Source organism: Anolis sagrei, chromosome Y (assembly GCF_037176765.1).
Source record: "Anolis sagrei isolate rAnoSag1 chromosome Y, rAnoSag1.mat, whole genome shotgun sequence".
Classification (NCBI taxonomy): Eukaryota; Metazoa; Chordata; class Lepidosauria; order Squamata; family Dactyloidae; genus Anolis; species Anolis sagrei.
In genome coordinates this window covers 4,303,404-4,324,694 of record NC_090035.1, presented here as the reverse complement: position 1 = coordinate 4,324,694, position 21,291 = coordinate 4,303,404, and the positions used below count along the sequence as shown (strand labels likewise).

General features: G+C 43.3%; 1 protein-coding gene across 1 annotated transcript in view; it reads left to right on the top strand.

Annotated features, from left to right (window-relative positions):
* The window catches only part of LOC132780008 (myosin-16), a 97,301-nt gene that overhangs the window by 10,075 nt on the left and 65,935 nt on the right, over window positions 1-21,291 (top strand). Inside the window, exons 3-12 of the mRNA XM_067462275.1 lie at window positions 311-454; window positions 2,382-2,538; window positions 5,681-5,708; window positions 5,814-5,910; window positions 8,061-8,153; window positions 9,553-9,616; window positions 11,369-11,467; window positions 15,008-15,111; window positions 15,553-15,691; window positions 18,776-19,044. Of these exons, the coding sequence (XP_067318376.1) occupies window positions 311-454; window positions 2,382-2,538; window positions 5,681-5,708; window positions 5,814-5,910; window positions 8,061-8,153; window positions 9,553-9,616; window positions 11,369-11,467; window positions 15,008-15,111; window positions 15,553-15,691; window positions 18,776-19,044 (1,194 nt within the window). The remainder of the gene's footprint in view (window positions 1-310; window positions 455-2,381; window positions 2,539-5,680; window positions 5,709-5,813; window positions 5,911-8,060; window positions 8,154-9,552; window positions 9,617-11,368; window positions 11,468-15,007; window positions 15,112-15,552; window positions 15,692-18,775; window positions 19,045-21,291) is intronic.

Genomic DNA, 21,291 nt, shown 5'->3' with positions numbered 1-21,291 from the left:
GATATATAGTTCACCTACAATCAAAGAGCATTATGAACCCCACCAATGATCAAATTGGGCCAAACTTCCCACACAGAACTCCCATAACCAACAGAAAACCCTGGAAGGGTTTGGTGGGCATTGACCTTGAGTTTAGGAGTTGTAGTTCACCTATATCCAGAGGAGTGCTGTGAATTCATGCAATGATGGATCTGGACCAAACTTGGCACGAATACTCAATATGCCCAAATGTGAACTCTGGTGGAGTTTGGGGGAAAATAGACAATGTCCAGTGTTATCAAGTATTGACTGATGGTTTGTTCCTTCGCAGACGGTCACGGTGAAGAAGGATGACGTCCAGCAGATGAACCCACCCAAGTTCTACCAGGTCAACGACATGGCCAACATGACCTTCCTCAACGAAGCCAGCGTCTTAGACAATCTCAGACAGCGCTACATATTGATGAGGATCTATGTAAGTCCAACAGTGTTTTCTGGATCATAGGTGGCCTTTAGATGCTCTCATTTTGCAGTGCGGATTGGAGGAGAGCGTCGAGGGCCCTTCATAGAGCCATATAACACAGAATATCAAGGCAGATAATGTCAGTGAAATATTGTTTGTAGTTTAAACTGTGTGGTGTAGCAATGCAATGTAAGAATGAAATGCATAGAGTTGTGCTTGATTCCTAGAGCGTAACTTTGGAGTGTTCCGGTAATGTGTTTACATTCCACAGAAATCAGATTGTCATGTGGTTCCAGTTTCCAGTGATGTATGGCTAAGGGAATGGATGTATTTTTTTCTGCTCCTGTAAATAGTGTAAATTGCAATAAAAGATAAGAGCTGCTCCGGGCTTTGGAGCTGACTGAGGTAACAGAGGTCAATAAATCAACATTGGTTATGGGCCAAGCACACTTCTGCTGCGCCCATAACCAATGTTGATTTATTGACCTCTGAGCATCCGTTCAAAGGCACAAAAGCAAATGAAGCGTGCTAATTAAATATAATCCACTTCTGCTTTGAACTGAGTTATCTGAGTCCTCACTGCCATATAATCCAGTTCAGTGTGGATTTTATACATCTTCGTGGAAGGGGCCGTTGTCTCCTGGTCTCCATACCTTCTTTTCCAGTTCTTTGTTGCACTCCAGAACAGGAACTAGTCCCTCTGACTATAAACACACCACACGTTGAGTAAAGGAACAATCCTTTTTATTAAAGCTTAGCAAAAAAGCCAGTAGAAATAAATGTTTGTAAGGATAGATAACAGCGCTCCATGCAGTCATGCTGGCCACATGACCTTGGAGGTGTCTACGGACAACGCTGGCTCTTCGGCTTAGAAATGGAGATGAGCACCACACCGCAGAGTCAGACATGACTGGACTTAATGTCAGGGGAATACCTTTACCTTTACCTTAAGGATAGATAAGGTTCCAAAAAGCAATAAGGCATTTAAAGGCAGCCAGATAAAACAGTGTCCAAACATAGCAATCAAAAACAATGTCCAAAAAACATGAAATTATAATCCAAGGCAATGATATCCAGACAGGAATCAAACAAGAAGCAAGAACAGACCAGATGCTGCTTTTGTTGTTCATTCGTTCAGTCGTCTCCGACTCTTCGTGACCTCATGGACCAGCCCACGCCAGAGCTCCCTGTCGGCCGTTACCACCCCCAGCTCCCTCAAGGTCAGTCCAGTCACTTCAAGGATGCCATCCATCCATCTTGCCCTTGGTCGGCCCCTCTTCCTTTTGCCTTTCACTTTCCCCAGCATCATTGTCTTCTCTAGGCTTTCCTGTCTCCTCATGATGTGGCCAAAGTACTTCAACTTTGTCTCTAGTATCTAGTATCAGATGCTGCTAGTCACCTTAAAAAGATAGAAAAATCCATGAGACCACTTGAACAGGGATTCCATGAAGCTTATACTTGGTTTCCAAACGATGCCTGATCTGACGGGATTTTCTACAGACAAACCTTAAATCCCAAAAACTGGTTTCGCTTTCCTCCAGACTTTGACTTTAATTGACGAATTCTTTCGGATCTACATAAACATTGGACCTCTGGTTGATTCTGGCTAATCTGATGAAAATAGACCTTGACATTCGGGAGTTGTAGTTGTTGGGATTTATAGTTCACCTACAATCAAAGAGCATTCTGAACTCAACCAGCGATAGGATTGGGTCAAACTTCCCACACAGAATCCCCATGACCAACAGTTTTCTGATAGTCTTTGGTGACCCCTTTGACACCCCCTCGCGACCCCCTCAGGGGTCCCGACCCCCAGGTTGAGAAACACTGCTCTAGACCATGGCCATATAGCCCAAAAGAACCTACAACAACCCCGCTATAATCCTGCCATGTCATTGGCTTCTGACCCACCGTCAATGACTTTCTGTGTTTCTTGCAGACTTACTCCGGCTTGTTCTGTGTCACTATCAACCCTTACAAGTGGCTTCCCATCTACGGTGCCCGCGTGGCCAACATGTACAAGGGCAGGAAACGCACGGAGGTGCCCCCTCACCTGTTCTCCATCTCTGACAACGCCTACCATGACATGCTCATGGGTGAGTAGACCTACGCCTCCTCCATTGTCATTGGGAAATGCATATCTATTTGCATCCATGTTTGTGTATGTCTGGGTATCGTACTCTTTTAATTTTTCATTCTCAGGTGCACTTTATTTACTTATTTAACTAAAATAAATTAAAGCCCTTGATTTAAAAAAAATGTATAGTATCACAAAGGACGACCGTCTCACCCGCCTCATAGGAAACCTGCTACAAAACAGGAGCTTTTTTGTTGAGTTCCAGGGCCAGAGAAGCAGAGGGCGGAAACAGAAGAACGGCCTGCCTCAAGGGAGCGTGCTTGCTCCATCCATGTTCAACATCGACACAAATGCTCAGCCACTGCCAGAAGGGACAGAGAGTTTCATCTATGCAGATGATCGTGCCATCACCACTCAAGGAAACCTGCTACCAAACAGGAGCTTCTTTGTTGAGTTCCAGGGCCAAAGAAGCAGATGGCGGAAACAGAAGAACGGCCTGCCTCAGGGGAGTGTGCTTGCTCCATCCATGTTCAACATCGACACAAATGACCAGCCACTGCCAGAAGAGACAGAGAGTTTCATCTATGCAGATGATCGTGCCATCACCACTCAAGGAAACCTGCTACCAAACAGGAGCTTCTTTGTTGAGTTCCAGGGCCAGAGAAGCAGATGGCGGAAACAGAAGAACGGCCTGCCTCAGGGGAGCGTGCTTGCTCCATCCATGTTCAACATCTACACAAATGACCAGCCACTGCCAGAAGGGACAGAGAGCTTCATCTATGCTGATGATCGTGCCATTACTGCTCAAGCAGGGAGCTTTGGGATGGTTGAACAGAAGCTCTTCGAAGGTCTAGGGCTTTTACTGCCTGTTACAGGGGAAACCACCTAATCCCTAATCCATCTAAAACACAGACATGTCATAGAATCATAGAATCAAAGAGTTGGAAGAGACCTCAAGGGCCATCCAGTCCAACCCCATTCTGCCAAGAAGCAGGAATATTGCATTCAAATCACCCCTGACAGATGGCCATCCAGCCTCTGTTTAAAAGCTTCCAAAGAAGGAGCCTCCACCACACTCCGGGGCAGAGAGTTCCACTGCTGAACGGCTCTCACAGTCAGGAAGTTCTTCCTCAAGTTCAGATGGAATCTCCTCTCTTGTAGTTTGAAGCCATTGTTCCATTGCGTCCTAGTCTCCAGGGAAGCAGTAAACAAGCTTGCTCCCTCCTCCTCCCTGTGGCTTCCTCTCACATATTTATACATGGCTATCATATCTCCTCTCAGCCTTCTCTTCTTCAGGCTAAACATGTGCTTTTCACCTTAAGAACAGACAAGCATCCTGAGCTCTGAGGAAATGCCCTATGCTGATGATCGTGCCATCACAGCTCAAGCAGGGAGCTTTGAAAAGGTTGAACAGATGCTCTCAAATGCTTTTTTACTGCCTATTACAGGGAAAACCAGCTTATTCCTAATCCATCTAAAACACAGACATGTGCTTTTCATCTCAAGAACAGAGAAGCATCCCGAGCTCTGAGGATTATTACCTGGGAAGGAATCCCCCTGGAGCATTGCAGCGCGCCCAAATCCCTGGGAGTCACTCTGGACCGTGCTCTGACCTACAAGAAGCACTGCCTGAACATCAAGCAAAAAGTGGGTGCTAGAAACAACATCATACGAAAGCTGACTGGCACAACCTTGGGATCACAACCGGACACAGTGAAGACACCTGCCCTTGCGCTGTGCTACTCTGCTGCTGAGTATGCATGCCCAGTATGGAACACATCTCACCACCCTGAAACTTAATGAGACATGCCGCATTATTACGGGTTGTCTGCGCCCTACACCACTGGAGAAATTACACTGCTTAGCCGGTATTGCACCACCTGACATCCGCCGGGAAGTAGCAGCCAATAATGAAAGGACCAAGGCAGAGACATCTCCAGTTCATACCCTTGTTTGGGTATCAGCCAGCACGTCAACGACTTAAATCAAGAAATAGTTTTCTAAGATCTACAGAGACACTCGCTGGAACACCCCAGCAAGCGAGAGTCCAAAAGTGGCAGGCTCAAATCCAAAACCTCAATCAATGAGAGACTCTCTCCTGCGCACACAGAAGACTGGGTGACTCGGAAGGCGCTGAACAGACTGTGCTCTGGCAGCACGAGATGCAGAGCCAACCTTAAGAAATGGGGCCACCAAGTGGAGTCCACGACATGCGAGTGTGGAGAGGAGCAAACCACTGACCACCTGCTGCAATGCAACCTGAGCCCTGCCACATGCACAAGGGAGGACCTTCTTGCGGCAACACCAGAGGCACTCCAAGGGGCCAGAGACTGGTCAAAGGACATTTCATCAACTACCAAGCTTGCAAACTTTGTGTTTTTTTAATCTGTTTGTTTGTTTTGTTCTGTTAGAAATGTGATACAATGGTCTGGATGCCCCTGGCACGATATATAAATTAAATATGGAGTTAAATTACAAGATGGAAGCAGAGGGAGTCATAGAATCATAGAATCAAAGAGTTGGAAGAGACCTCATGGGTCATCCAGTCCAACCCCATTCTGCCAAGAAGCAGGAATATTGCATTCAAATCACCCCTGACAGATGGCCATCCAGCCTCTGCTTAAAAGCTTCCAAAGAAGGAGCCTCCACCACACTCCGGGGCAGAGAGTTCCACTGCTGAACGGCTCTCACAGTCAGGAAGTTCTTCCTCATGTTCAGATGGAATCTCCTCTCTTGTAGTTTGAAGCCATTGTTCCGCGTCCTAGTCTCCAGGGAAGCAGAAAACAAGCTTGCTCCCTCCTCCTCCCTGTGGCTTCCTTTCACATATATTTATCCATGGCCCTCATCATATCTCCTCTCAGCCTTCTCTTCTTCAGGCTAAACATGCCCAGCTCCTTAAGGCGCTCCTCATAGGGCTTGTTCCCCAGACCCTTGATCATTTGAGTCGCCCTCCTCTGGACACATTCCAGCTTGTCAAGATATCTCTTGAATTGTGGTGCCCAGAATTGGACACAATATTCCAGATGTAGTCTAACCAAAGCAGAATAGAGCATGGGGAGCATTACTTCCTTAGATCTAGATACTAGGCTCCTCTTGATGCAGGCCAAGTTGAGAGATCTTGTATTGACCTCCTACCTTTTCTCTTCTTCTTCCCAACACAGAGCGTGAAAACCAGTCTATGCTGATTACGTAAGTGCTTTCGTTGGTTCTCTTACTCATTGCCCCTTCTGTAAGACATTTCGGCCAATGTTGTGGTTGTGATGCCTCTCTCCGTCTCCCCTTCCTCTTGTCTAGCGGAGAATCCGGAGCCGGCAAGACTGAAAACACCAAAAAGGTCATCCAGTACTTTGCGAACATCGGCAGCACGGGCAAAGCCTCTACCGATGGGAAGGTAAGGCGGATCATGGACTGGGTGGAATGGGAATCAACTCAAACTGGGATCCCCAGAAGAGATAAGACTCGTGTGTCGTCAAAGGCTTTCATGGCCGGAATCACTGGGTTGAGGTGAGTTTTCTGGGATGTCTGGCCATGCTCCAGCAGCATTCTCTCCTGATGTTTCACCTGCATCTGTAGATGGCATCTTCAGAGGTCTGTTGAAGGTGAGGCAAGTGGGGTGTGTGTCTATAGATCTATGGACATATATCCCTGGGAGAAAGAACCCTTGTCTGTTTGAAGCACGTGTGAGTGCTGCAATTAGCAAGCTTGAATAGCACTGAGTAGCCATGAAGCTGCAAAGTCAATCAGTGAGGGTATCTACATAGAGGTAGCAAGCGGAGAGCATATATACCTGTGAAGAAAGAACCCTTGTCTGATTGAAGTGAGTGTGAATGTTGCAATTTGCAAGCTTGAGTAGCATTGAGTGTCCATGAAGCTGCAAAGTCAATCAGTGAGGGTATCTACATAGAGGTAGCAAGTGGAGAGCATACATACCTGTGGAGAAAGAACCCTTGTCTGATTGAAGTGAGTGTGAATGTTGCAATTTGCAAGCTTGAGTAGCATTGAGTGGCCATGAAGCTTCAACGTCAATCAGTGAGGGTCTTTGCATAGAGATAGCAAGTGGAGTGCTTATATACCTGTGGAATAATGGCCAGAGTGGGAGAAAGAACCCTTGTCTGTTTGAAACGAGTGTGAATGCTGCGCTTAGCAAGCTTGAATAGCATTGAGTAACCTTGCAATGGCAAAATCAATCAGTGAGGGTCTCTGCATAAAGGTAGTGAACGAAATGGAGTGCATATATACCTGTGGCTTTGCAGCTGCAAGGCTACTCGATTCTATTCAAGCTTGCTAATTGCAACATTCACACTTGCTTCAAATAGACAAGAGTTCTTTCTCTCACTCTGGACATCATTCCACAAGAGGAGATAGTCACACACACACACAGAGATACACACATACCCTCACTGATTGACTTTGCAGCTGCAAGGCTCCTCAATGCTAATTCAAGCTTGCTAATTGCAACTTTCATACTTGCTTCAAACAGACAAGAATTCTTTCTCTCACTCTGAACATCATTCCACAAGGGGAGATAATCACACACATACAAAGAGAGATACATACATACCCTTACTGATTGACTTTGCAGCTGCAAGGCTACTCAATGCTAATTCAAGCTTGCTAATTGCAACATTCACACACACACACACACAGATATACACACATACCCTCACTGATTGGCTTTGCAGCTGCAAGGCTACTCAATGCTATTCAAGCTTGCTAATTGCAACATTCACACTTGCTTCAAATAGACAAGAGTTCTTTCTCCCACCCTGGACATCATTCCACAAGGGGAGATAGTCACACACACAGAGATATATACACACATACCCTCACTGATTGGCTTTGCAGCTGCAAGGCTACTCAATGCTAATTCAAGCTTGCTAATTGCAACATTCACACTTGCTTCAAATAGACAAGAGTTCTTTCTCTCATTCTGGACATCATTCTACAAGGGGGGTAGTCTCTCTCTCTCACACACACACACACAGATACACACATACCCTCACTGATTGGCTTTGCAGCTTCACAATGCTAATTCAGCAGCTGCAAGGCTACTCAATGCTATTCAAGCTTGCTAATTGCAACTTTCATACTTGCTTCAAACAGACAAGAATTCTTTCTCTCACTCTGAACATCATTCCACAAGGGGAGATAATCACACACATACAAAGAGAGATACATACATACCCTTACTGATTGACTTTGCAGCTGCAAGGCTACTCAATGCTATTCAAGCTTGCTGATTGCAACCTTCACACTTGCTATCTCCCACCCTGGACATCATTCCACAGGTATATACACACCCCACTTGGCCTCACTAGCAACAGAACCTCTGAGAATGCCATTAGCCACAGATTCAGGTGAAACATCAGGAGAGAATGCTACTGGAACATGGCCATCCAGCCCGGAAAACTCACAGCAACCCAGATAAGACGCTTGTTGTTGGGATGAGAAAATTTATAAATGACTGTTTACTAATGGGTCTATGGACCGTAATAAATGTTTTTGTTGTCGATGTTGTTTTTGTTGTTGTTTGTTGATTAGGGCTCCCTGGAGGATCAAATCATCCAGGCCAACCCTGTGCTGGAAGCATTTGGGAATGCCAAAACAACCAGGAACAACAATTCCTCTCGTTTTGTAAGTACCCGGTGCTGAAATTGTAGTCGGGGGTCTGTGGTTTGCTCTTCTCCACACTCGCATGTCGTGGACTCCACTTGGTGGCCCCATTTCTTATGGTTGGTTCTGCATCTCGTGGTGCCAGAGCCCAGTCTGTTCAGCGCCTTCCACGTCGCCCAGTCTTCTGTGTGCCCAGGAGGGAGTCTCTCATCCGGTATCAGCCATAGAATGAGTTTCTGGGTTTTAGCCTGCCACTTTTGGACTCTCGCTTGCTGAGGTGTGAATATCTCTGTAGGTAGGAAGCTGTTTCTTCATTCAAGGCATTGGCATGCTGGCTGATATCCAAAAAGAGGATGGGACGGAGATGTCACTGCCTTGATCCTTTCATTACTGGTTGCTACTTCCCGGAGGACGTCAGGTGGTGCAATACCAGCTAAACAGTATAATTTATCCAATAGCGAGGGTCGTAGGCATCCTGTGATAATGCGGCTTGTCTCATTAAGAGCCACATCCACTGTTTTAGCGTGGTGAGATGTGTTCCACACTGGGCACGCATACTCAGCAGCAGAGTAGCAAAGCACAAGGGCAGGTGTCTTAATTGTGTCTGGTTGTGATCCCCAGGTTGTGCCAGTCAGCTTTCGTATGATATTGTTTCTAGCGTCCACTTTTTGCTTGATATTCAGTAAATATTCCAGGGAAGTCATGCTCCCCATGCTCTATTCTGCCTTGGTTCGACCACACCCACAATTGAAGGGTGGTTCGAACACACCCACAATTGACTCTAAGCTGGAATGTGTCCAGAGGAGGGCGACTCAAAGGATCAAGGGTCTGGAGAACAAGCCCTATGAGGAGCAGCGTAAACAGCTGCGCATGTTTAGCCCGAAGAAGAGAAGGCTGAGAGGAGACATGATGATAGCCATGTATAAATATGTGAGGGGAAGTCATAGGGAGGAGGGAGCAAGCTTGTTTTCTGTTGCTCTCGAGCAGTGGTTGTCAACCTGGGGTCCCCAGATGTTTTTGGCCTACAACTCCCAGAAATACCAGCTCGTTTACCAGCTGTTAGGATTTCTGGGAGTTGAAGGCCAAAAACATCTGGGGACCCCAGGTTGAGAACCACTGCTCTGGAGACTAGGATGCAGAACAATGGCTTCAAACTATTCTTCTTTGGTGATTTCTCCCTTTTTCCACTTCTTGTGCATGTCTCTTTTTTAGTCTTAGCACAGTTAGATTTCTAAGGGATCTACGTCTTCAGTAAAGTAGTATAATACCTTTGTGAATTTCCCACTGACATGCCCATCTCATCCAAAGGGATCATTCCGTTCTTATTTTGTCTGCTTTCAAAATATTGCAACCATGAGACTGGTGCGAACGTCTTGCGGTCTTGATCCGAGGGGATTATTTCTCTTCCTTTTGCTTCCAGGGCAAATTCATCAGAATTCATTTCGGCAGCACAGGAAAACTGGCTGGAGCTGACATTGAGAGCTGTAAGTATCCCAGTTGAGTCAACTTCCCCATCGACAAGATGCGACCACACTGCGCAATTATAGCTGGTCGAGATCGCTTTAATTGCTGTATGTCCATCCTGTGGCATCTTAGAACTTGTAGTTTGGGGAAGCACTAAGGACCCTTCTACACTGCCACATACTCTGGATTTATTTATTTTATTTTTCGTGTCAGGGCAGCCAGTCAAACATATTACATTTCTAACAGAACAAAGCAAACAAACAGAGAAAATACAAAATGTGTGAGTTTTTGTATCTGATTAAATGTCCTTTGACCAGTATCTGGCCATTTGGAGTGCCTCTGGTGTTGCCGCAAGGAGGTCCTCCATTGTGCATCATGTGGCAGGGCTCAGATTGCATTGCAGCAGGTGGTCTGCGGTTTGCTCTTCTCCGCACTCGCATGTCGTGGATTCCACTTTGTGGCCCCATTTCTTAAGATTGGCTCTGCATCTTGTGGTGCCAGAGCGCAGTCTGTTCAGAGCCTTCCAAGTCGCCCAGTCTTCTTTGTGCCAGGCGGGAGTCCCTCATTTGGTATCAGCCATTGATTGAGGTTCTGGGTTTGGGCCTGCCACTTTTGGACTCTCGCTTGCTGAAGTGTTCCAGCGAGTGTCTCTGTAGATCTTAGAAAACTATGTCTGGATTTAAGTCATTGACGTGCTGGCTGATACCCAAACAGGGGATGAGCTGGAGATGTCTCTGCCTTGGTCCTTTCACTATTGGCTGCTACTTCCCGACGGATGTCAGGTGGTGCAATACCGGCTAAGCACTGTAATTTCTCCAATGTTGTAGGGCACAGACATCCCGTGATAATGCGGCAACTCTCATTAAGAGCCACATCCACTGTTTTAGTGTGGTGAGATGTGTTCCACACTGGGTATGCGTACTCAGCAGCAGAGTAGCATAGCGCAAGGGCAGATGTCTTCACTGTATCTGGTTGTGATCCCCAAGTTGTGCCAGTCAGCTTTCGTATGATATTGTTTCTAGCACCCACTTTTTGTTTGATGTTCAGGCAGTGCTTCTTGTAGGTTAGAGCATGGTCCAGAGTGACTCCCAGGTGTTTGGTTGCGCTGTAAGGCTTCTCTCATGTCCCCCATACTCTGGATAATCCACATGATCTGCTTTGAACTGGATTATATGAGTCTACAATGTGGGATTTTATACAGCTGTGTGGAAGGGCCCTCGAACTCTTTGGTTTTCCATGTCAGAGTGAAAATCGGGGGGGCTATGCGCAGCAGATGAGGTTACTAGATCACACAGACACCAATCAGGACACTGCAGTCTTCCAGTTTCAAAAATAACATAAAGTTTACTAAGTACATCTCAATACATGTCTACTTCTAAGCGGGCAAAATCAGGAACTACAAAGCACCACATCAGTACAGTTTCAGAACATCTGCTTATCTCGCTCTCTGGCTGTAAGCCGGATACTCCCTATTTCTTCCCAGCCAGAGAAACTCGTTATCTAACTTCTGCCAAGGTCTCTTCTCTCTACCTCTCTGTCTCTTACAACAATTCCAATACATAATTGAACATAACAGAATCCATCTTGAATACATATGAACACCATTCTTAATCATATAGAAACACATTGAAAAAACATACATGCATACCTTCAATAATCCGGACACTCATGGGATTTGAAATTGTGTTCAGAGGAAAGCATTGCAAAGCCCAAATGCTCTCCCCGACTTTGGGGTGTTGTCTTGTGTTTCATGGAAATCTTTTGCATTGCAGATCTCTTAGAGAAGTCTCGGGTCATTTCCCAGCAACCGGCCGAAAGAGGCTATCACATCTTCTACCAGCTCCTCTCCAACAAGAAGCCCGAACTTGTCGGTACGATCTGTTTACCTTAAGCGGCTGAGGGGGGAAAGGAAATGGCCTGAGATTGTTAGGAATGGTGGGTGTTGAAGTCCAAAATACATGAAGGGCCCAAGTTGGCCCATGCTTGGTGTAGACGTACTATGAGTGAGGAAGGTTCAAGGACAATTAAAGCATCCCGGACAGATGTTAGCTCTCACTTTCTAGGGCTTAAGAGGCTGAAGGGGAAAAGGAAAGGGCCCGAGGCTGTTAGGAATGGTGGGAGTTGAAGTCCAAAACACCCAGAGGGTTCAGGTTTGTCCATGCTTGGTGTGCACATAACATGAGTGAGGATTCAAACCCAATTAAAGAATCCCGGACAGACGTTAGATCTCTCTTTCTAGGGCTTAAGCGGCTGAGGGGGAAAGGAAGGGGCCTGAGGCTGTTAGGAATGGTGGGAGTTGAAGTCCAAAACACCCAGAGGGCTCAAGTTTGTCCATGCTTGGTGTACACATACTATGAGTGAGGATTCAAGGACTAATTAAAGCATCCCGGACAGATGTTAGCTCTCACTTTCTAGGGCTTAAGCGGCTGAGGGGGAAAGGAAGGGGCCTGAGGCTGTTAGGAATGGTGGGAGTTGAAGTCCAAAACACCCAGAGGGCTCAAGTTTGTCCATGCTTGGTGTACACATACTATGAGTGAGGATTCAAGGCCAATTAAAGCATCCCGGACAGATGTTAGCTCTCACTTTCTAGGGCTTAAGCGGCTGAGGGGGAAAAGGAAGGTGCCTGAGTCTGTTAGGAATGGTGGGAGTTGAAGTCCAAAACACCCAGAGGGCTCAAGTTTGTCCATGCTTGGTGTACACATACTATGAGTGAGGATTCAAGGCCAATTAAAGCATCCCGGACAGACGTTAGCTCTCACTTTCTAGGGCTTAAGCGGCTGAGGGGGAAAAGGAAAGGGCCTGAGGCTGTTAGGAATGGTGGGAGTTGAAGTCCAAAACACCCAGAGGGCTCAAGTTTGTCCATGCTTGGTGTGCACTTACCATGAGTGAGGGTTCGAGCCCAATTCAAGCATCCCGGACAGATGTTAGCTCTCACTTTCTAGGGTTTAAGTTGCTGAGGGGGAAAGGAAGGGGCCTGAGGCTGTTAGGAATGGTGGGAGTTGGAGTCCAAAATACCTGGAGGGACCAAGTTTGTCCATGCTTGGTGTAGACGTACTATGAGTGAGGAAGGTCCAAGGCCAATTAAAGCTTCCCGGACAGATGTTAGCTCTCACTTTCTAGGGCTTAAGCGGCTGAGTGGGAAAATGAAGGTGCCTGAGGCTGTTAGGAATGGTGGGAGTTGAAGTCCAAAACACCCAGAGGGTTCAAGTTTGTCCATGCTTGGTGAGCACATACCATGAGTGAGGATTCAAGCCCAATTAAAGCATCCCGGACAGATGTTAGCTCTCACTTTCTAGGGCTTAAGCGGCTGAGGGGGAAAAGGAAGGGGCCTGAGGCTGTTAGGAATGGTGGGAGTTGAAGTCCAAAACACCCAGAGGGCTCAAGTTTGTCCATGCTTGGTGTGCACTTACCATGAGTGAGGGTTCGAGCCCAATTCAAGCATCCCGGACAGATGTTAGCTCTCACTTTCTAGGGTTTAAGTTGCTGAGGGGGAAAGGAAGGGGCCTGAGGCTGTTAGGAATGGTGGGAGTTGGAGTCCAAAATACCTGGAGGGACCAAGTTTGTCCATGCTTGGTGTAGACGTACTATGAGTGAGGAAGGTCCAAGGCCAATTAAAGCTTCCCGGACAGATGTTAGCTCTCACTTTCTAGGGCTTAAGCGGCTGAGTGGGAAAATGAAGGTGCCTGAGGCTGTTAGGAATGGTGGGAGTTGAAGTCCAAAACACCCAGAGGGTTCAAGTTTGTCCATGCTTGGTGAGCACATACCATGAGTGAGGATTCAAGCCCAATTAAAGCATCCCGGACAGATGTTAGCTCTCACTTTCTAGGGCTTAAGCGGCTGAGGGGGAAAAGGAAGGGGCCTGAGGCTGTTAGGAATGGTGGGAGTTGAAGTCCAAAACACCCAGAGGGCTCAAGGTTGTCCATGCTTGGTGTGCACATACTATGCATTGAGGATTCAAGCCCAATTAAAGCATCCCGGACAGATGTTAGCTCTCACTTTCTAGGGCTTAAGTGGCTGAGGGGGGAAAGGCCCAGCCAGCATAATGTATGCTTAGGGTACTTGGGGAACACGAAACATATGAGTAGGAAGGCAGCTCACAGAAGGCAAACAGTCTCTGTTTGATGGATTAAAGTGCCATGTTTGATGGAGTTAAGAGCCATCACTTACCCTCAATTTAGCTTTGACATAAGAACAGCGCATTGAATTAAGAGCTAGCGCGAGAGGAAGCGTGAGAGCCAAAATATTATGGAGCTTTAAGGCTTCAAAGAAGCAACCTCCGTGCCTCTTGCTTTTGTCCACTTTGGGAGATTGATGTCCACTTTGCTCTTCTCCACTTTGAGGAACTTTGGGTTAGTTGGTTTTGTGTGGGTTTTATTCCCGGTTTGTTTAGCTTTTTGAAGGGAAAGAGAGGGAGAGGGAGCAAGAGAGGGAGGGAGGCTGGAATGAGGACAGGATGAGGAAGGAAAGGATGCTTCTGCCTCTTCTTCACTTGGTCCTGCTTTGTGCTTCCTTGCCACAACTTTGCTCTTCTTCCATTTTAAAGTTGATCCTTCTTTCTGTATTGTCCCCTGTGAATGTTTACTTATACATTATTTAGCCAAAATATTATGCAGCTTTAAGGCTTCAAGGAAGCAACCTCCGTGCCTCTTGCTTTTGTCCACTTTGGGAGATTGCTGTCCGCTTTGCTCTTCTCCACTTTGAGGAACTTTGAGTTAGTTGGTTTTGTGCAGGTTTTATTCCCGGTTTGTTTAGCTTTTTGAAGGGAAAGAGAGGGAGAGGGAGCAAGAGAGGGAGGGAGGCTGGAATGAGGACAGGATGAGGAAGAAAAGGATGCTTTTGCCTCTTCTTCACTCGATCCTGCTTTGTGCTTCCTTGCCACAACTTTGTGCTTCTTCCAAGTTGATCTTTCTTTCTTTATTGTCTCCTGTGAATGTTTACTTATACATTATTTCTTATATATAAAATACACTTTCTTATTCAAAAACAAAAATGGGGGGAGGGGAGTTTGGGAGCCCTAAATAGATGAATTTAATTTCAGTGGGAAATTTTGTATAAGAGTGATTTGAGTTAAGAGCTCGGTCACGAAACAAATTAAACTCTTAACTTGAGGTATTAGTGTATTTAATTTTAGCCTATAGGTGTAACAAAAAAGGGGGGGGAGCTTGGGCCCCCAAAATGGATTAATTTAATTTCAGTGGGAAATTTTGTTTAAGAGCGATTTGAGTTAAGAGCTCAGTCACGAAACAAATTAAACTCTTAACTCGAGGTATTAGTGTATTTAATTTTAGCCTATAGGTGTAACCCATTCTAGTAGTGAGGTCCGTCTTCCACCCCCTTCATCTGTGGCTCAGGTGGGAACCCATTTGCTCCTGTAAACACTTCAACAACTTACACATTTGTTACTCCAACAGAGAACTTGCTTTGTGTGCCGGATCCAAAGGAATACCACTGGACAAGCCAAGGGGTGGTTGTGGTTGACAACATGGATGACGGAGAAGAATTGCTCCTCACCGATGTAAGTCTGCAAGGACAGAAGAGTGTGTGTGTCTGCGTATCCAGTGTGTTTGGTATAGACCAGTGGTTCTCAACCTGTGGGTCCCCAGGTGTTTTGGCCTACAACTCCCAGAAATCCCAGCCAGTTGACCAGCTGTTAGGATTTCTGGGAGTTGAAGGCCAAAAACATCTGGGGACGCCAGGTTGAGAACCACTGGTACAGACATATATTCACTGTTTTGACCGTGCTAGGGACCTCCACCCAAAGGCTGAATTCAGTTTGAGAGTTCTTCTTGGGAAGCAGTACTCTGAAAGCAGTACTCCAGAAAAAGTAGCTTCCCCATGTTCTGATTATGCTGTGTGCTGTTGGGCAACCATCATTCCATGAGGGTTCTGGTGACATCACAGATATGGAGACCTGGGTCAGACCATAAATGATTCCCTTCCATCCATCTCCTTCCAGGTTGCCTTTGATGTCCTGGGCTTTACTCAAGAAGAGAAGGTCAGCGTCTACAAGCTCACCGGTGGCATCATGCATTTCGGCAATATGAAATTCAAGCAGAAGCCAAGAGAGGAACAGGCAGAAGTCGACACCACCGAAGGTAATGACCAAGACGGAGAGGGCGGAGACCTGGGACTTTATACCATGAAGTGGAGAAAGTTGAATCATGGCAAACAACTTTGGGTCTTGGCTTGTTTGACCCATCAATGCACTCGTTGCACTCAGATTGTGCTTGGATTCTGACTTTTCATTGATGGGGAATAATATGTCAAGGATCCAATATTGTTATTTTTCTGCCCTTATTTCTTGTGTGATGGTTTTCTTATTATTTTACTCTATTTATTGTTATTATTACATTTAGTATTTTATGATATTATTACTGTTATTATTACATTTCCGTTATTGTACTGCGACATAAAAAATCTATTATTACTATTATTACATTTATTATTTTACTCTATTTATTGTTATTATTACATTTAGTATTTTATGATATTATTACTGTTATTATTACATTTCCGTTATTGTACTGCGACATAAAAAATCTATTATTACTATTATTACATTTATTATTTTACTCTATTTATTATTATTATTACATTTATTATTTACTTTATTATTACTATTATAACATTTCCATTATTCTACCACGACATGAACAAAACATCTATTATTATTATTACATTTATTATTTTCCTTTATTATTATTACATTTATTATTTTACTCTATTGATTGTTATTATTACATTTATTATTTTACAATATTATTACTATTGTTATATTTCCATTATTCTACCACGACATGAACAAAACATCTATTATTATTATTACATTTATTATTTTACTTTATTATTATTGCATTTATTATTTTACTCTATTTATTGTTATTATTAAATTTAGTATTTTATGATATTATTACTGTTATTATTACATTTCCGTTATTGTACTGCGACATAAAAAATCTATTATTACATTTATTATTTTACTCTATTTATTATTATTATTACATTTATTATTTTACTTTATTATTATTACATTTATTATTTTACTCTATTTATTATTATTATTACATTTATTATTTTACAATATTATTACTATTATTACATTTCCATTATTCTACCACGACATGAACAAAACATCTATTATTATTATTACATTTATTATTTTACTTTATTATTATTACATTTATTATTTTACTCTATTTATTGTTATTATTACATTTATAATTTTATGATATTATTACTATTGTTATTACATTTCCGTTATTGTACTGCGACATAAAAAATCTATTATTACTATTATTATTACATTTATTATTTTACTCTATTTATTATTGTTATTATTATTATTTTACAATATTATTACTATTATTACATTTCCATTATTGTACTGCGACATGAACAAAACATCTATTATTATTATTACATTTATTATTTTACTTTATTATTATTACATTTATTATTTTATTATCATTATTACATTTATTATTTTACTTTATTATTATTCCATTTATTATTTTACTCTATTTATTATTGTTATTACATTTATTATTTTATGATATTATTACTATTGTTATTACATTTCCGTTATTGTTCTCTTATGAAAGAAACATCTATTATTACTATTATTATTAAATTTATTATTTTACTTCATTATTGTTATTACATTTATTATTTTACTCTATTTATTATTGTTATTATTACATTTATTATTTTACTCTATTATTTATTATTTTAGGATATTATTACTGTTATTATTACATTTCAATTATTGTACTCTGACACAAAAAATATTATTATTACATTTATTATTTTACTCTCTATTATTATTGGAAGGACACATAAGCACATTTACATTGAAGAAGGTTAGAATAATGGCTTAATCAGAGTTGGACAGTTTTATCTTAAATTACAGTTTTATGTAAATATTCAAAAACATTTAACTTCCTGATGCCTCAATTAATGTAATTTTATTGGTTTCTAATTTTATTTTGAAATTGACCCATAGCTGCTGCATTTCCCACCCTCGGCTTATTATTATTATTATTATTATTATTATTATTATTATTATTATTTACTGTATGTGCCATCGCGCCTGGGGGCTATAGCTCTTAGTGAAAGAGGCATGGACGTGACATGTTTCCCCAGGGGATTGCTTCTTGCCCTCCTTTAGGAAAACTGGAACTCCCAAGGACCAAAACACTGTAGATAACTCAAAATAGGTTTTATTGTTCACAAAGAGTTATCCCTTTAAGGCAATAAGCTGAAAGTTTCAAAGGGGTGAAGGAAAATATACATTACAGTCTCTGGTTGTCTTGGGTCCAAGGAGTTTTGCAACTGAGAAGCTTTTCCAAGTCCCTCTTTCTCAATGGCTGTGAATATTGGAATAATCACAACCCCAATTCCAATGGCCTATATTTTGAAGGCACAAAGCCTTCCTCTGGTGCCAAAGAACTGGTTTGAAGGCGCTTGAGACTTCTCAACGTCGTCCAGGTTGATCTGAACATGAAGCATACGTCTCAAGGGTAAAAACCTCAGAATTGGTGCTGAGAGGTAACTTAATCAAGGGCTTCAGAGCCAAGTCTCTCTCTCACGTCCATCTGATAGAAAGTTTAATGGTGGAATGGAAAAGGAAACACTGTCCTGCTCTCTAGGAAGAGGTGGGGTCAAACAGTTGAGCAGGAGGGGCTATTCAAGTGGTGCAAGCAACATTGATTGACAGCTATAAATAACAAATCAATCCAACTATACATTTACAGGGTAAAAAGGCAAATTCAGTTCAAATCCTGTAACTTACAGTTCTACATATAGGCTATACCGCCATTCTCAGCCCGGGGTCGACTCATGGCGGTTTACAGAATGGCACAATTTGATGCCCCTAACAATATAAAAATAGCTAAAACATTTAAACATAGATAAAAATTCACTACATAATAATATCAATAAAAACGTTTTCCCAGTTTTTTGTGGTAAAATTGGGAACCTCAGCTTATATTTGGTTTGGTTTATACTCGAGTATATACGGTACTTCTTTCTCTGAAAATGCCTGGTGTATTCTGTCCCACTGAAAACAGATTAAGGAACACAAGATTTGCAATTTTTGTGAATTTTGTGAATGGGAAGAGCCGACTGCATTTGGGTTTTTGTCTCTTTGACCTTCTCCTTCTGGTTCTTCTGGTTGGCAGTGGCTGACAAAGTCGCCCACCTCATGAGCCTCAACTCCGGGGAACTCCAGAAGGGCATCACCAGGCCCCGGGTGAAAGTGGGCAACGAGTTCGTCCAGAAAGGGCAGAACATGGACCAGTGCCACAACTCAGTGGGCGCCCTGGGCAAAGCCATCTACGACAAAATGTTCAAGTGGCTGGTGGTCCGCATCAACAAGACCCTGGACACCAAGATGCAGAGGCAGTTCTTCATCGGGGTGCTGGATATCGCTGGCTTTGAGATCTTTGAGGTATGGATGGGCTGGTGGGCCTCCACTTGGAGCCAGTTCCCCCTTCTGGGAGCCACCACCAGGAAGGCTCTCTCTTGGTGATGGCACTACGTCCAAGAGAAAGCCTCGACTGAATTCCCTGAACTTCCTTCTACCCAATCAATAGTTTTCATTGTCGATGGACTTCATCTCACGGGATAAGAAAAACGTTTGGAACTCTTGGATTTCCCTTAATCTTCACAATGCCTTGTTTGGCTTAGGAATTGTTGAGAAAACTATTTTATTTATTTACTAGCTGTACCCGCCACACGTTGCTGTAGCCAACCTTCTCTCCTTCTTTCCCTCCTTCCTTCACTCCCTCCTTCCTTCCTTTCCTTTTTTCTTTCCTTCTCTCCTTCCTTCTCTACCTCTTTCTTTCCTTCTCCCCTTTTTTCTTTCCCTTCCTTCTTTCTTTCCATTCTTCCTTCTCTAGCTTTCTTTCCTTCCTTCGCTTTTTGCTTCCACCCTTCTGTCTTTCCTTCTTTCCTTCTCTCTCTCTCTTTCTCTCCATTCTTCCTTCTCTATCTTTCTTTCCTTCCTTCACTTTTTGCTTCCATCCTTCCGTCTTTCCTTCCCTCTGTCTTTCTCTCCTTCCTTCCTTCTCTACCTCTTTCTTTCCTTCTCCCATTTTTTCTTTTCCTTCCCTCTTTCTTTCCATTCTTCTTTCTCTAGCTTTCTTTCCTTCCTTCGCTTTTTGCTTCCACTCTTCTGTCTTTCCTTCTTTCCTTCTCTCTCTCTCTCTCTTTCTCTCCATTCTTCCTTCTCTATCTTTCTTTCCTTCCTTCGCTTTTTGCTTCCATCCTTCCGTCTTTCCTTCTCTTTGTCTTTCTCTCCTTTCTTCCTTCTCTACCTCTTTCCTTCCTTCCTTCGCTTTTTGCTTCTATTCTTCCTTCTTTCTTTCCTTCTTTCCCTCCCTCCCTCTTTTTCTCCTTCTTTCCCTCCTTCCTTCGCTCCCTCTTTCCTTCTTTCCCTTTTGTTCTTTCCTTCCTTCCTTCCTTCCTTCCTTCCTTCCTTTCTTCCTTCTCTACCTCTTTCTTCCCTTCCCCCTTTTCTTTTCCTTCCTCTTTCTCTCCTTCCTTCCTTCTCTATCTCTTTCTTTCATCTCCCATTTTTCTTTCCCTTCCCTCTTTCTTTCCATTCTTCCTTCTCTAGCTTTCTTTCCTTCCTTCGCTTTTTGCTTCCACCCTTCTGTCTTCCTTTCTTTCCTTCTCTCTCTCTCTTTCTCTCCATTCTTCCTTCTCCATCTTTCTTTCCTTCCTTCACTTTTTGCTTCCATCCTTCCGTCTTTCCTTCCCTCTGTCTTTCTCTCCTTTCTTCCTTCTCTACTTCTTTCCTTCCTTTCTTCCTTCCTTCCTTCGCTTTTTGCTTCCATTCTTCCTTCCCTCTTTCCTTCTTTCCTTCCTTCCCTCTTTTTCTCCTTCTTTCCCTTCTTCCTTCACTCCCTCTTTCCTTCCTTCCCTTTTGTTCTTTCATTCCTTCTCTACCTCTTTCTTCCCTTTCCCCTTTTTCTTTTACTTCCTCTTTCTCTCCTTCCTTCCTTCTCTACCTCTTTCTTTCCTTCTCCCATTTTTTCTTTTCCTTCCCTCTTTCTTTCCATTCTTCCTTCTCTAGCTTTCTTTCCTCCCTTTGCTTTTTGCTTCCACCCTTCTCTCTTTCCTTCTTTCCCTCCTTCCTTCGCTCCCTCTTTCCTTCCTTCCATTTTGTTCTTTCCTTCCTTCCTTCTCTACCTCTTTCTTCCCTTCCCCCTTTTTCTTTTCCTTCCCCTTTCTCTCCTTTCTTCCTTCTTTACCTCTTTGCTTCCATGCTTCCTTCTCTCTTTCCTTCTTTCTTTCCCACCCTCTTTCTCTCCTTCCTTCCTTCCTTCCTTTTTTATTTCTTTCTCCCCTTCCTTCCCTCTCTCTTCCATTTTTTCTGTATTGTCATTTAGCTTTTTTGAGTTTTTAAGACCTTTCTACTGTTTTGTTTTTGGGGTAGTGGTGGTTATGAGTGATGGTCACTCGTTGGTCTGTTAGGGGTGTAGTGTCCAAATCTCATGCCAATTCGTCCAGTAGTTTTTGAGTTATGTTAATCCCACAAACAAACATTACATTTTTATTTATATAGATTTACAGTATTTATATTCTGCTCTTCTCACCCCTCGGGGGACTCAGGGCAGATTACAATGTATGTACATATACATGGCAAACATTCAATGCCACAGACACACAACATATATAGACAGACAGCACA